The sequence below is a fragment of the Pieris napi genome, chromosome 14 (genome assembly GCF_905475465.1).
Source record: "Pieris napi chromosome 14, ilPieNapi1.2, whole genome shotgun sequence".
NCBI lineage: Eukaryota > Metazoa > Arthropoda > Insecta > Lepidoptera > Pieridae > Pieris > Pieris napi.
Genome location: NC_062247.1, coordinates 6,226,224 through 6,241,604, shown reverse-complemented (window position 1 = coordinate 6,241,604; position 15,381 = coordinate 6,226,224). Strand labels below are relative to the sequence as shown.

Below are 15,381 nucleotides of genomic sequence, written 5' to 3'. Positions count from 1 at the left end.
CAATTTTAGTTTTTGTTTTTATAGAAATCTGACAGGAGCAACAAGCAATCCTTTGCTCTGCTCCAGTCTCTTAGTTACCAATTACAAAATAAAACATGAGATCGTTTGTATACATATATCAGGCTCCAGACGATAAACCACTCCTTATATGGAAATTGTATTCATTTCTACAACAAAATCCCAAGCGAAATTAGAGAATTATCACTAAATAAATTCAAAGCCATCGTTAAACGTAAATTAATCAATTAAGTTTTTTATAAATTTGACGAATATTTAAATGATCCTAACCCTTGGGATTGATTTTCTCCAGTTCAAACAATTTGTATGACTCAAAACTTAGCGATTAAAAAGAGTGGCGGAAAGTTTCATGCCAGTTCTTCTAATGCCCGCTCTACCCCCTTTACTTGCCAACTGGTAGTAAATGTAAATTTACAATTAATTTAACTTCTTTTTTGTCGTTCATAATTAGTATACTTGTTTACCTGTATGAATAAAGTTATTTTGAGTTTGAGTATACTCAGTAGAATGCTTGAAACAGGTCATATCATTTACAAATATATTAAATGGCTCTAGATGAGATCCCTGTGGTACACCGATTGTTACGTTTTGAATAGTGAAACTAAAGCCATTAACGCCTTAAACATTGGCGTTTTCTTGGGTATGATTCGATTCATTTATGAAAAAGTGCCAATATGCCTTAATAACTTAGGGAGCGGCGTTTTCTTGGGTATGATTCGATTCATTTATGAAAAAGTGCCAATATGCCTTAATAACTTAGGGAGCGTTCAAGTATTACGACACGCAGTTTTTGGAGATTATTGACACCGCCCCCCCATATTTAACGCGCCGTAACGTTTTTCTGTACCCAAGTATAGTAATGAAAAGTCGAAAATAATATTAACAGTAACGGCTTTCATTCAATCCCCGCCCCGCATCGTAACGTTGTACAAAAGGACCCCCCCTCCCCCCAAAATTGGCTACGTAATACTTGAACAATATTCAAGAGTGTTGAGTAAGGAATAGGTTCGAAAGTTTTTCTATGGTGTTCGCTTGGAGGCAACGATCTAAATTCTAAAGCATCACTTATGAATATTCAGTATAGTTATCATCATCACCTATGAACTATGTTAAATGTAAGTTATGGTTGATCTCGGTTGCATAAACCCTCGTTGTGATAGTGCTAAGTGATTATAATATGAGTAGAGGTTCAACCAAAATTTGTTTATAAAAATGGGAGGGATGTCATCAGGGCCACACAGTATACACAGTTGTCTGTGTATATCGGTTTCTTAATAAGAGTATCAAAATCGGCGGACGCAGGTTTCTTCTAAATATCGAGTAGGTACACAGTTTTTTAACGGTGCAAAATAAAAATACATGTGATGTATGTCAGCGCTTACATTTAATTGGCTTCCAATGTAATGTACTACTTTTTAAAAAATCACAGCGTTTATGCATTCAAATTGCTAATAACTAGTATCAAAACTTTAATGAGAAAGCCCAAGCAGAAACAGGGTCAAATATTTTAACGTGAAAGTAATTTAATCCAAGCACTAAAAAAATATACAAAAACATTACGTGACACAAGGTTTTTAATAAAGAGACATTTTTGATTGTTCTAGACTTCGTCGGCGCAGTTTCGTGCCTCGAAAGTTTGCAACACTTTTAACAGAAACAGAGTACATCTATCTTGTCACGTTATATATTAATAACAGCTACAGCTGTCAATTATCAGGTGCTGATAAATAACATCTGTGCAAATAACCTATTTTAAAAATATTGGTGCCCTAACAATAAATTAATAAAAAAATACTATATTAAAATGGTAGGTAGGTCTTCGAAGACCTAAACCTTGGTGAATCAAACCTTTCTATAAATTTTAATTCCAGTTTTAATAGATCAGTAAACAATGAATTGCATAAGACTACTAGGGATATGCAGAAATCAAACAAAGCTCAAAATCTCTTATGCTTGCTACAGTGCACAGCATCCCCTGAGGTTTTTAGAGACACAAGATCGCTGGAGAGATAAGGATGGATTATCACGTAATTGGAATCTTATTTACAAAGCTCCTTTGGACAAATCAATAAACTGGGCTTCAACCTTTCTAACATTTTCTTCAAGCTCAATAGCAGCAGCAACCATCTATTACTCAGCATTTTTGTTTGATATAAATACAATAAATGACCCAGTAGTTGTGGGCGATGATGTAGTGCTTGCAAATAATGCTACTGAATGCCTTGTTTATCTTGCCTCATTCTTTGTATTTCATATAGCAGTCAAAGTATTAATATCCAAATATGTTTTGCGCATGTATCAAGATGGGGACAATTATTTGGCTGTATTTAGAGGGCATTGGTATAATTCTATTTATAAACACCCGTTTCATTTAAATGAATTTAAGAAGTTAAAACCTACTTTAGTTGTATCTTGGGGGGATGCTAGATATAGTCTTGGTAAAAAGCATGGGATCATTTTGGATAATTATTTCAAAACACCTGAACACTACAATAGCTTAGTAGATAAAAAAAAATATGAAAATAGTGAATAGTTATAGATAATTGCCAATGTTGCATATTTGGAACAAATTATAAATAAATTGTTTTAAGACTAAGTATTTTTATTATTTACTATTATATTTTTATAATACATATACTTTAAAAGCCACCAGAAAATGCATTGTTCCATTTTAGTCTAGAATCTCTTTTTATGGTAACTGAGTTCATTTTCTTTGGATCCTTATCAAATTCTTCTAAAGCTGCAATTTCATCATCTTTTGGCTTTAATGTTTTGGTTACAATACATTGACCATTTTCTTTTAAAACTGTGTGTTTTATATCATCCACTGTTGGTTCTCCGTAGGGAAATGTTATTGGAGTAACTTTTATTAAGTGTTTAATTTTCCATAACTTTGCATTTATCTCAGGGATATTTTTAACAATAGCAAATTGATGCTGAAATAAAGACCAATCAATAAGTACTGCTTAATAATTGTAGCTTGTTAAAGTTATTATTCATGAAGGAAATCTTTCACTTAAATTTCTTGATTTCTATAAGCCATTAATTTTAGCACTTCCTCTTTTGAATTACAAGTCTATACAAAACTCTTCCTAGTTAAATGATCAAAAATCTCAACTAGGCAATATTAATCAAAAATATATTTATGTATATGTGCTTTAGATATTTAAATTTATTGGACAGACATTAAAATGTATCTATTTGTAATAAGAACATTTTCAAAAATAGATGGTTATACTTCTTTATCGGTATTGATCCTTTTACTTAGAAAAACTTATTTCTTATAGATATTAGTACAAGTTTTTAATGAAATATTGTGGTACATTAAATGTTTAACGATATTTTTAGCATAGATAGCATTTCAGTAATTTACCAAAGCTCTAATTTTAAGCTCCTCCAATATATTTTTTTCCCAGTAGGGCCGATGTTTAGTAGTTTTAATCTGTTCTATTCTAAAGAGCTTAGCTGGAGTGCATTCAGTTTCTTTAAAATTTGGATCCCTGAAAGATAAATATAAAAAATTTCAAATGTGGTTGGATTTATGTATTTCGTTGTACCAATTTGCTTGTTATTGTAAATATCCAAAGCTGACGGCAAAATAACATTACATCAAGCTATATACGTCATAAGAAACATCTGTAAAACCAAAACGAAAAAAATTGTTTACCTTGGATAATAGAGAATACCACCAGGACAACGAATTCCACCTGGATGTTTGTAACCTTTTGCTCTAGAAAAAAGGGTGAGTGGTGAAAATACTTTGAGCATAGTTTTGTTCATTTTTTCACCAAGTTCATTCACAATTAATTCAGCAAGATATGTTTTATCAGGTTTAATAATAATAAATTAATAAGCAACCTCCAAACCAGTATATATTATTTCTCGATGTTCCTAAGTCAAACTCAATTTCATTCAAAGTAATATTTTTAAATATCAAAATTACTACTTAGACTATATCACGTTACTTGTCTACCCTTAACTAGTAAACAGATGTCTGTGGAGTGTGTATAGAAATGAATTATTTATTAGACACTGACGGCGGTTACAGACTATCGTAACGTAATTACCTAAACGTAAATTGTCATTTTATTATTTGAATTATTTTGTAACGTTTAGATTTGAATTTAGTTCAAAACAAAGGAGGAAACGAACTAATTGATTATTTTACAATTTCAATGAAATTTTTATAACTCCTGTTAACATTTAAAGGAGTGCGTCGAATACATACGAGTGGATTTTATTATACTATTTAAATAATTAGTTCTACATGAAGAGGGTACGATTTGCGTCCCCATTAAAAGTGAGAGATACAAACATTATGAACTATGACACAGAATGCCACTCTCCACGTCCTTTCATAGAAAAACAAACAGAACCGTTATTATCATCTCCAAGGTATAATGGCTTTGGAAGCCCCCGTTTGGTATCATACACAAATGATTCAATCCAAAAATTTGAATTTTCAAATAGTTTACCATATCCCACTGTTAATAAAACGCATACATCTAATTTTGCAACATTTTCTGGCCATGGACTTCCATCAAGTGATTTAGATCTTAGCATGTTGGATTCAGCTGGTCAAGAACCTCGAAGTGTTCCTCAGAAAATATTCCAACATAAAAACAATGATGTTTACAAAATTAATTATGTGCCAGAAAATATCTTGAAACCCGTGGATTCTAACCCTAAGTTACCAAATACACTTAATAAAATTGACAACTTTTTTCCTAAAAGGGAAAATATTACAAATCTTAATGCACAGCAACTATTACCTGACCAAATGAATATAATAACACTTGAAAAAGAAAACAATCCTTTTGAAATAAAAAAGGAACTAATTAAATTGGGTACTTTAAATCAAAATGAAAAAATAAATGAACACACTCATCTAAATCCATACGAGAGATCTTGCAATTGTCATCATTGTCATAATAATCAATATTACATGGAACAGCATTGCTTCCGGTCTCCGAGACCTTGTCTTAAAGCAAACTATGCACAACACTTTCCTCCTTCAACTAGTTGTGTTTGCCATTCAGAAAGTACTCAATCACCATTAAATGCTGTTAATAAAAAAAGTTGGAAAATAGAGAAATATGAAAAAAGCAAAAAATCTGAAGAATTAAGTGTTAATGTACAAAGCTCTAATAAGGAAAAAAGGGAACCTACCGTCTCAGATTTGTTTCAGATAATTAAGCTGCAAAATGAACAGCTACAGCTACTGCAAGAAAAAGTAGATCGGTTTATAGCATCTTCTAACAAAAATGATGATGTTAACTCTAAAAAGTGTCTTATTGACCAAACCTGTGCAGGATCAAATGAAGAGCATCATAAAATATCTATTGGAGTAATGACAAGCTTTGAAATGGTAAGAACATCTACAATTATAAACAAAGAGTTTATTAAGCAAAATGAAGCACAAATTCAGTGTAACAGATCTCAAATAAGCATAAAAGAAGTGGTGTCTAAAGGTCAGCCTGTAAATATAAATTTTTTGGATGGTATACAGAAAAAAAATGATACAGATACATCTATGCATGACTCTCTGTTTGTAAATGATAATATTACTAAAAATACTGGGTTTGAAGAAAAAACTTTTAATGAGTTGAGTTTGTATAATTTGCAAGTTAACAATGACACAACACCACAAATGTCTCCAGAACCTAGTCTATATTTGGATGTTAAGGATTACAGTGAGTAAGTATATAAAAAATTGTGTTATTTAATCAGATAACTTCTACTTAACAATATGATAAAGCTATTGAATTACTGCATGTTTTACTGATAAGTCATTGACACAAGCAAGTACATCCCTTCCAACTTAAAAAAAAGAATATTACCAGATATTATGCATACCTAAAATGTTACTGTGTACTAAAGTACAAACATAATTCTATAAAAATTTGTTTTGTAGTACTGACACAGACAGCGATGATCCGGCTAACGTTGGATGGACCTATTACAATAAAGTCATGGTAAGTGTAAGAATGTAATATATTCATTTTATTTTTAAAAGGGTCAGTACTTGTGTAACTACACAATATGTAATAATTCAGTAATAATAGCAACAACCCTATGTTGCTCTTAGTCTCAAAATGAATACATAACAGATTTTTGATCATTTTTATTTCATAGACGAGTAGATAATCATCTGTCTGACACTTGTCATGGATATTTGAAATTGAGCCACGCTGCTGTCCTCACAATGTCTTCCTTTACTATAAAAGCAGGTGTTAGATGTGAGAAAGAAAGTCCATTTATCCATCGCTGGGGATTGAACCTACAACCTCTGGGATGGGAGTTGCAAGCTGAAGCCTCTGGGCAAACAGTGCTTCTAAATGAAATGCTTCTAATATCAATATATGTTAAATGTTTTTTATTTAAACTGATTACAGACACGAGTAAATGGCTTACTTCAAGATTCAGATATGCCGTCATCAGCAAGTGCCTTATACAGAAATACAAGACGTTTAATGCAAATTGACAAGACTAATGTTAGTGTAACTAAAAGGTATTTAGAATACACATTGTAAAATAATTTTGAAGGTGCAAATGGACCTGGATTGTCTTAAATTTTTTGAGTACAGAAAACCCATTAAAGTAGTTGGGTTTGCAAATCCACCACACTTGTAGAAACTTTTGTCTAAAACAACCACCCTAAGAAAACGCCTGCCTAGCCTAGGAAAAGAATACTCTGATATTTTTCTATTGGGGGTTTCTACTGTCATTGTTTAGGTAAACACTAGCAGTGTAATAAGATGATTAGTTGATGAAGTTAATAAGTTGTGAAATTATAGAGTTATTTTAAATGAGTTTGGGGTTACATTAATTACTCGGTTTGGGACAAAAGTTTTTTTTAGTTTAAGTTTATATTATAGCGAGTGGTTGTATGTATTAAAGAACTTCCCATCAAATGTGTGTTTTTACTTAAAGTAAAGAGCTACTTATCATAATATTGTGGATAAAAAGAAATTAAAACTTCCAGACTTGAGAGAAAAAATCATATTCATTACCCAATTTATTTCATTTGTTTATATTTTATATATTTGATTATGTTTTAGAGTGACATTTGGAGAAAATCCAATACAACCTAGGGCTCCTTCAACTGACACAAGTTTAAAAATGAACCAACTTGCTGCTAAGTACTTGAACAATGGACTTCAAGTTACAACAAAACCTGCAAATGATTTGTCTTTTGCTACCAAAAGTTATATGGAGAAACACAGGATTATTCAAGGTATGATATATTTTTCTGTTGTTACTTATAAATACAACATTAATGTATTTAAAAAAATCTGATAATAGTAGTAGTATATTGATATGTCCAGCATATACATATACCAGCAATAGCTGCAATGGTAATTTCATCTTAATTTTTATCAAATGGTTATATGTGTTTAAAAAGGTTTTTAATTCAATAATTAAAGAATAGAGAACTTTTGGATACCAACAAAATTAAACTACTATATTATGTCCTTAGATATATGTAGTCATACATATTTTTATGACTGATTGTATTTTTAAGGTAATCAAGGAAGACTTCAACAAGAACTACCCAAGTTTTTAGATGTGACTGTTTTGAAACAGCAACAAAAGTTACTTTAATTGTATGAATTTTATAAGACTTATTTGTATTTAGATAATTTTATGGAATAAAATATCTGTTTTAGAACATACATTTATTTTATTTTATTGAAAATAACAATTTCATGATCCGTTCCCCGAAAACAAATAAAAAATGTATTTCTTTTATTTCAATTAAATATACAACTTGCTATTTTAATACTCAAGACAAAACTTTTTTCAATAAATGCAAACCTAATTTAAATTAGGTAATTTATATCTTGAAGATACAACAAATACCTACCGACATATCGAAATAAATAATTATAGGGTGTAACGAGCCTTTACCTTATTATCTAATAATATCGTCTACATAAATTTGGTAACATCTGTTTAACATCATACATTTTCCTAAATTTGTTTAGAAACATTAATCCAAATCTGTTCGCACTTATTGCCCGAATAACAAATTAATCCGTGTAGGCAATAAGTGTGAGTAGAAAAATCTACAATAATTTCATTTTGTCTACTATAACAACACACAAATTATTTATCACATTTTTCTTTGTGAATTTTGAGTATACATAATACTAAGCCTACTCATGGCATAGTAGGATAACTTTGATGGTAAAAAATATATTATGTACTTAAATAATATTTTTAAGTTTGAACGGAGGTATTTAGATTCTGTTCCATTATGAAACGAAGTACATATATACATCAGGATAGTTTTTAATAAAAATTTATTTTATCCTTAAAACTTTCAAATTTTTAAATTCCTAAAACAACGATTCTTAATTTTATACGTTAAACATTTCTTTTCTACTTAAAATATTCCCTATTAAATACTTTTTGGTTCTTCTTTTGGGTAAATAGACATCGACGAACTTTTAAGCCTAATTTTAGTTCTAGAAAACACTTATACTAGAGTCACTCTAGTATCTATGGAGATTCATTGAACGTTCTGTCCTTATCGCTCTTATGTGACAATGGGACTAAACACTTATGCTATAACTTTTTAAGTTTATAGCAAGAATAAGACTTAGGAATTAATAACATTAAAATATTTAGGCTATATATAGTATGCAATAAATATTAATGTATTTATTTACAAATAACTATATTTTCTAAATATAACTTCAATTCTCTTGCATCGCAATGTTAATATTAAGTTTTAGAACGTAACGTGGATGGAACTTAATAGTTTATTTTGAATCCTATTCTTAGAGAAGATTATATACATCACTTTATGTCTTGCATGTCAGAAGATACAACCTTACGCTAGTATAAAGAGTGATACAGGGTATCAGGAAATTCTGAATTAGTCTATTGCTAACCGTATATACAAACTTATAAATGCAGTCAAATATTATATTATAAACGACATTTAGACTTATTAAGCATATATTTAAAATGCATAATAGAGGGAAAATAAACTTTTTTAGCTTTACGCGTTCATATATCGGTTGTAAATATATCCAGAGAACCGTTCGTAATTTTTTCTATTGAAAGAAACTGCTTTTTTTTAAATTTACGATTCGTTACAATTACCAGTGGTATTCTAAATAGACATTAGACACCCAGGAATACTGTATGAATGACACGGACAATTTACAGCTACTTCTACGTATTAATTATCTAGCGATTTTTATGACTTATCAAATAAATGTTAAATTTAGACGACAGTCAAGGTTCCTATTTACAGATATAATTCAGTACGGTAAATAGTAATACCAGTAATACATTACAAAAAACACAGAAAATATACTTATAAGATAAACACGTTTATTTGAAAGAATTTTACAAGTACCTATATATTTTGACATTAAATCGTGCGTTTTACTTAATAACAGCAAGCACTAGGCTCGCTAGTGATGTATGTATATGCCTTTTATATGTATATGTCTTTTTAAAGTGTATTTTATTCTAAATGTGTTAACTAGAATGAGAGAAACATAACGTGAATTCTATTACAATGAATTATATTATGGGGCAATACCGTATGGGGCGGACACATTTCTGTGTCTATTTCTCCGTGGTAGTCGCGTAAACTGTCGCAATCAATACACCCCCCAATTTAATAGAATAAACACTTTAACTTACGTTACCCGGATTAATTGCAAAATACGACTGGTGAGTCGTAGATATTTTAAATAGGTGTCAAAATATGTTCTATGCAAACATTTTTAATTTGCACCAATTACGCCTCGAAAGTCTTACAATTACCTAATCTTTCATATGTTAAAAATGTACGATAAGCTAATATTAAGGACATGTATCAGTTGTGCGGTTATACACCTCAAATATAACATGATTTCTCTTTAAGACAATCTTAAACTAGAGTCTAACACTACAATTATACTAACACGTTTATTTACTGGGAATTATGAACGATGTCTTCTTCGCCACCGCCACGTGATTTGCTGTCCCATCGCAGCTCTGCCAATTTCTGTCTTATGCTATTTGGCCTGAAAATTCATTATTGTATTGAAATTCTTCTATAGAAATAAGGACGGTACTTAAGTATATATAAGAATTTGAAAATTATCATATTTATAATTAATTTTCATTCCAAAGAATGAACTCAAAGTTCAAAATTAAATTAAAATTCTAAATACCTCTAAAAACAGGCTCCTCTCATTCGAATCTTCCTGAATACAATAGAATAAACGCTACTTATTCAGAGCTTAATATAATCGGTAGTGAATAGATAATTTTTAAAAAAGCGATCCGAAGCCTAATCCGCATTATAAGTATTTATAAATAGGTCAAAACTAAAATTTGTAGTTACGTTATCTTTTTTCTTTTCTATTTTGCTATTTTTATTATTTTATGTTAATTTTATGTTCACCGAAATTGTCATGTATTTTAGAATAGATAGCTTGTATCTTATCTTATATTGTAGAAAATGTATTAAGTAGGTATATATGATGTGGTTTACTTTATATATTATATATACAATAACATTTCAATAGTTATTCTTCATAACATATGGTGTAATGCGTTTTGGGTATATTTTTAATAAAAAAAATTGAAAATATCTTTAATAATGAATTGTCAATAAACTGTTAAATTAAAAATAATAAATAAATTCACCTGTCAGAGAAGTATGCAGTGACGACGTGGTCGGCCGACACTGACTGTCGCTGGTAAGTGGCAGCGCTCAGGTTGCTTTGCGGAATCTTGTAAATTCGCACACAACGACCGCTGTTTTCTGTAATAGCAAATGTTATTATTACGGAACAAATTAACAATTCTTAAGAATATTACTTATACCAATTAAACTAAACCTTAAATTTATTAGAATAGTGTTACATTCCTTACATAACAGCTTAAAGACACTTTTAAGTTGACTATTAAAAGCAAGGTAGTTGTATATTATGTTAGATTTGAACTGTTTATTTGCTTAACTTGCCTAAACATTCGAGAGCTTAGGCTGACAGATTCCACTATGTCAAATTATTGGATTTTTATTAAGCAGAAGCGGCTAAAATACATAAGACAGGTATAGTTATTTAGACAAAACTAATGTAACAAAACAAAACAATTAAAACTTATTGAAACATTGATCAGAAAATATTAAAAAAAAAAAAACGATATTTTATGATCAGTTAGTACGAAAGTTAGTGATACGATGTGTATATATGATTGGACAATTCACACCAATTGACCTAGTCCCATGTTAAGCTGGTGAAGCTTGTGTTATGGGTACTAGGCAACGGATATACATACATATTATAGATAGATAGACATATAAATACATATTTAAACACCGAAGACCTAAGCACAACACCAAATGCTCATCACATCGATGTCGGGGGTACTAACCACTAGACCAATAAGCCGTCAAATGTGACATGATGTGGACAGGTAATGTTTGTTGTACATTAAAGAATATATTAAATTGCCAAGTATTTAATATGTGTACCTTGAGGTGATGTAGGCGGAGATATAGGAGTCATTCTGTGGAGTGGCGGACGAATGTTCTCCTGTTCTGATGATATGGAGCTGCTTCTGCTTGATGCTGAATTGTTTTCCGGTGTCCTGTTCGCTTGATCGTGTCTAAACATTTGTATTAAGAGGTTTAAGTGCAAACAGCTTCTTTCAGATTAACTATTAAATTTAATTAAAAACATGTTACGTATATTATTTTTTTGAAATGATACGACATATTTTAGTCCTTATACTTTTTTATATGTTACAAATTAGATCCCAAAATAATCATTAATTAAAACAAAAATAAATTCAGACATATGTTTTATATTGTACGTATTTATTTTGTTTTGCGTAGGATAATTTTTTGTTTTATGCATAATATGTCAGTACAGTGACATACCTTGCTACATGTTGTACCTAACCCTAGGTAACCTATAGATAGTATGTTCAGGTCTGTGCTTTATTAATTACCTCTAAGCTAAAGAGCAATGTTAAGTATGAAAACGCTAACAGTGAAAAAAGTTAAAACTTACATTAATCGAGTTATTTGTTTGAAATTATATATTTATATGGAGCTAAAACATAGAACTTTAAAACTTTATATTTTATTTAGAATACTTTCCAATGTAAAAAATGTACCCTATATTTTTAATAGAAAAATTATACATACTTATAATCATCGTCGTCGTCTATTGAGTAAGGTCCACATTTGCTCATCTGCCTCACCAGCTCGTAGTTCTCATGTCTGCCGAGACATGGGTCTATATCTCGGCCCAATGGGACGTATTCAGGGGCACATGCTACGTAGAATATGTCCTGTATATTACAATTAATTTATATGTATATGTCACCGTAATTGTTAATATAGTTTAATTATCACATATGTCATAGCGTAAGTGTAATGCATTATTTTTGGATAAAAATATGGAAGAAATATCTAACCGTCGTTGTTAAGACATAGGGCAATATAAAAATACTCTGAAGTTAACAGCGTGTAATAAGAATGTTGTCGGTTCATACAACCAGTTAAAAAATACGATGCTATTTTTTTACCTTTTTTCCACATAGAATTTTAAGGCCTGGGATGCAAGCTGCGTGGACCAAAGATCCGTTCGCCACCAACCGAATCTCTAACAAGTCTTCTGCGAACGCCATTATGTAGGGAAACGCACACACTGAAATAATTTTATAGATCTTGTAGAGTATGAGTCGCAGGCGAATTCTATCTTAGGGCATCGGAATTTGCCATTTCCTATATAGCGCATTTGTCGGATAAAATTAATGGAGGAAATAGACATAAACCCATAATACTTTTCATAGACTTCTTTTTAATATTATATTGTATTATCGAAATACTTAACGGTATTTGGTAACACGTTAAATTTCAAGTTTACGTTTTAGTGATCAGTGAAATGAGGCCTAAATTTATTTAATTATAAGTCCTGAATAGTATAAATGCTTAAAAATATGACATTACAAATTTCACACACACTATTTATATGAGAACATAGAAATTACGACATTTAAAAATTTAAGTGTATAAATTTGTATATTGTTTTGTTTTTCTTTTTAATGATTTTTATTATAACTTTTTAGGTTAAGAAAATTGTAAATACTGTATGTATACTTAATTGTTAATAAATTATTTCATATTAATTATTAGTTGGCAATGCGCAAGTGTAGATTGCAAAGGAAAACGTTTTTTAACTGTCCCAATGCTATAATATGAATGTATAATTTAGATTACAGATATTAAAAAAAAAATTCCCAGGCGTAGCCTTTACTTACTTGTGAAATACCTTCTGAATTTATACCTATGATCTACCTAAGGAATGTATTTTTATTACGTAATGTAAATGTAAAATTAATATGCATATTTTTTGCAACAAAAAATTGACAAAGTAAGGCAATCATATTATAATGTCATGTATTCGTATGAAATGGGTATTGCGCAAAGGTGTTTATCATATAAATATTTTCTTAATATATTTTACTTTAACGTTTAATAATTTGAAAGGTAATAAATAAAGAAAACGTACCAACAACTGTGGGAACAGTGGTCCAATGGAAATCGTATTCGCTGTCGCTCTCCAAGCCTTTTGTCGTCAAGCGCTCGAAGTGACATGTGTCTGAAGAAATAAAGTAATTTTAAGTACTTTTTCACTTCTTCAAAATTTCTGTTACAAATTACTTAAAATATATGGTAGGCCTTAGTAAGAAAACATTCCATTGTATTTGTTAGCAAGGTTATCTTTACTAATATTATAAAGAGGTACCTACTTGTAAGGAGTAATCTCTTGATTTACTGAACTGATTTTGAAAATTATTTTGCCAATAGAAAGCCACGTTATTTGTGATGGTCTATACCCGATAAATGAAAAGAGGAAGTTAGTCGGTAAAAAAAAGGGTCTTACGAAAATATATTAAACATAGAGAGATATATATATAGAGTTAAAGTTTCCAAATAAATGTAACCATAGGTAATATAAAAAAGAAGGTAGTATATACGTGTGGCCTTGTTGGTGCGGCTATAAATAAATAAAATATAATCCATCCATTTACAGATGATACCTTCGTTCTGTCACAGACTACACAGAAACCTATCTAAATACAGACAATTTTGTACACATTGACTTGACTAGTATCTTTTTACTAAAGTGTGATCTGAAATAATCTACTTACGATTATAACATAGTAATAGTTGTACATCTCTATCGTCACCAATTCTTAAGGCGTTGACGAGAGCGCCGCGACGGAGGCCGCTCTCTTCGCTACCATCAACTCGTTTCACTGTCTATAACATTAGTAGATATTATTAAATTTTTTTTACTTCAGCATGCCACTCTCATCCTAAGGTCGTAGGTTTGATCCCCGGCAGTGCACCCATGGACTGCAATTAATTTTTCCCACATATTTATTAATACGACTTTTTATATAAAAAAAATGATGTTCTTTAAAGTCTGAAACAAACTGCACGTCTGTATCCCTTTTAGAATATATCAAATTATAATTTAAGTATGTAATATATTAGCAACGGAGGTTGACAAGAAACACTCGCCGTTTGCAACACGGAACTCCTGATTTCGACGTGAATAATTATTGTTTCGTCTTGGAAACTCTGATAAAAGTTGTAAAGTCTGTCTTAAAGTTGTACGTGTTAACATTACGTTTGCCCAAAGAAATATTTTATTTATTTTGTTGAGAAAAGCTTGATACATTCAAATATTCATTATCTGTATAAACTAAAGTACGCTAGCTTTCTGGCAGGTTTTTCTACAAACATTCGTGAAAAAAATCATAAAATAGTGAACAAAAAAAACTTAAATGAGCAATGATTTTAACTGGTGAGGGTAGCAACTATAGATATACAGACCTAAATTATGAATTAGTAATTAAGTAGAAATTAATTTTAAAGAAAATACCTGGCCTGTACTAGTCTCCAGCACCTCCCAATGATGTTTGTAACCCACAACTGTGACGGGAAGTTCACCGTCCATTAACTTTAATAATACTGGAGTTTCACTCAGTTGAATATCCTGTTAAAGAAATCGACATTAGAATTTACACGCTTTTGTTAATTTTGCACATATACCGGGAAATTAGGCACTCCACAACATGACTATTTTGTATCAATTTAAATTTATTCTAAAAAAATACATATTTATTAAAAAAATGCTTTCTAAATTTATAGTTATTTATTAAACAGGCGCACGCACTTGTATTATCATGGGACAACACACAAACTCATAGTACCTATATGTATTCACGGACATACAAAAATATCATTTCTAAATAAAGTGGTTGCTTAATAGGATTTTTATAAATATCCATAGCACCAAATAACCACATACACACACTCGCGTA

At 30.4% G+C, this 15,381-nt stretch overlaps 4 protein-coding genes across 5 annotated transcripts in view; 2 read left to right on the top strand and 2 right to left on the bottom strand.

Moving 5' to 3' along the window:
* The first annotated feature begins 1,709 nt into the window (after positions 1-1,709).
* On the top strand, positions 1,710-2,614 carry LOC125056052. The gene has a single exon (XM_047658915.1). It carries the CDS (start codon positions 1,910-1,912, stop codon positions 2,549-2,551), a length of 642 nt encoding a protein of 213 aa, XP_047514871.1. The 5' UTR covers positions 1,710-1,909; the 3' UTR covers positions 2,552-2,614.
* On the bottom strand, positions 2,600-3,990 carry LOC125056053 (39S ribosomal protein L30, mitochondrial). The gene is made up of 3 exons (XM_047658916.1): positions 3,686-3,990; positions 3,392-3,518; positions 2,600-2,954 (listed from the first exon to the last, which is right to left on the bottom strand). Exons 1-3 carry the CDS (start codon positions 3,796-3,798, stop codon positions 2,658-2,660), a joined length of 537 nt encoding a protein of 178 aa, XP_047514872.1. The 5' UTR covers positions 3,799-3,990; the 3' UTR covers positions 2,600-2,657.
* A 123-nt stretch (positions 3,991-4,113) lies between these two features.
* On the top strand, positions 4,114-7,692 carry LOC125055942. The gene is made up of 5 exons (XM_047658702.1): positions 4,114-5,715; positions 5,933-5,993; positions 6,414-6,529; positions 7,080-7,255; positions 7,544-7,692. The coding sequence occupies exons 1-5, from the start codon at positions 4,286-4,288 to the stop codon at positions 7,621-7,623; spliced, it is 1,863 nt and encodes a 620-aa protein (XP_047514658.1). The 5' UTR covers positions 4,114-4,285; the 3' UTR covers positions 7,624-7,692.
* A 99-nt stretch (positions 7,693-7,791) lies between these two features.
* LOC125055941 (GTPase-activating Rap/Ran-GAP domain-like protein 3) overlaps positions 7,792-15,381 on the bottom strand; it is a 143,343-nt gene continuing 135,753 nt past the window's right edge. For both annotated transcript variants that reach the window (XM_047658701.1, XM_047658700.1), the window contains 8 exons: positions 14,940-15,053; positions 14,200-14,311; positions 13,557-13,646; positions 12,571-12,692; positions 12,188-12,333; positions 11,510-11,643; positions 10,678-10,795; positions 7,792-10,049 (listed from right to left, as the gene is read on the bottom strand). In XM_047658701.1, coding sequence (XP_047514657.1) covers positions 9,956-10,049; positions 10,678-10,795; positions 11,510-11,643; positions 12,188-12,333; positions 12,571-12,692; positions 13,557-13,646; positions 14,200-14,311; positions 14,940-15,053 — 930 coding nt within the window. In that variant the 3' untranslated portion in view covers positions 7,792-9,955. The remainder of the gene's footprint in view (positions 10,050-10,677; positions 10,796-11,509; positions 11,644-12,187; positions 12,334-12,570; positions 12,693-13,556; positions 13,647-14,199; positions 14,312-14,939; positions 15,054-15,381) is intronic.

Coding starts and splice junctions, on each gene's coding strand:
- LOC125056052 (XM_047658915.1), top strand. CDS start 1,910: ATGAATTGCATAAGACTACTAGGGATATGCAGAAATCAAACAAAGCTC.
- LOC125056053 (XM_047658916.1), bottom strand. CDS start 3,798: ATGAACAAAACTATGCTCAAAGTATTTTCACCACTCACCCTTTTTTCT. Junction 3,519..3,685: donor GGTATTCTCTATTATCCAAG/GTAAACAATTTT, acceptor TTTATCTTTCAG/GGATCCAAATTTTAAAGAAA. Junction 2,955..3,391: donor AGCTTAAAATTAGAGCTTTG/GTAAATTACTGA, acceptor TCTTTATTTCAG/CATCAATTTGCTATTGTTAA.
- LOC125055942 (XM_047658702.1), top strand. CDS start 4,286: ATGAAGAGGGTACGATTTGCGTCCCCATTAAAAGTGAGAGATACAAAC. Junction 5,716..5,932: donor GATGTTAAGGATTACAGTGA/GTAAGTATATAA, acceptor TTTGTTTTGTAG/TACTGACACAGACAGCGATG. Junction 5,994..6,413: donor CCTATTACAATAAAGTCATG/GTAAGTGTAAGA, acceptor AACTGATTACAG/ACACGAGTAAATGGCTTACT.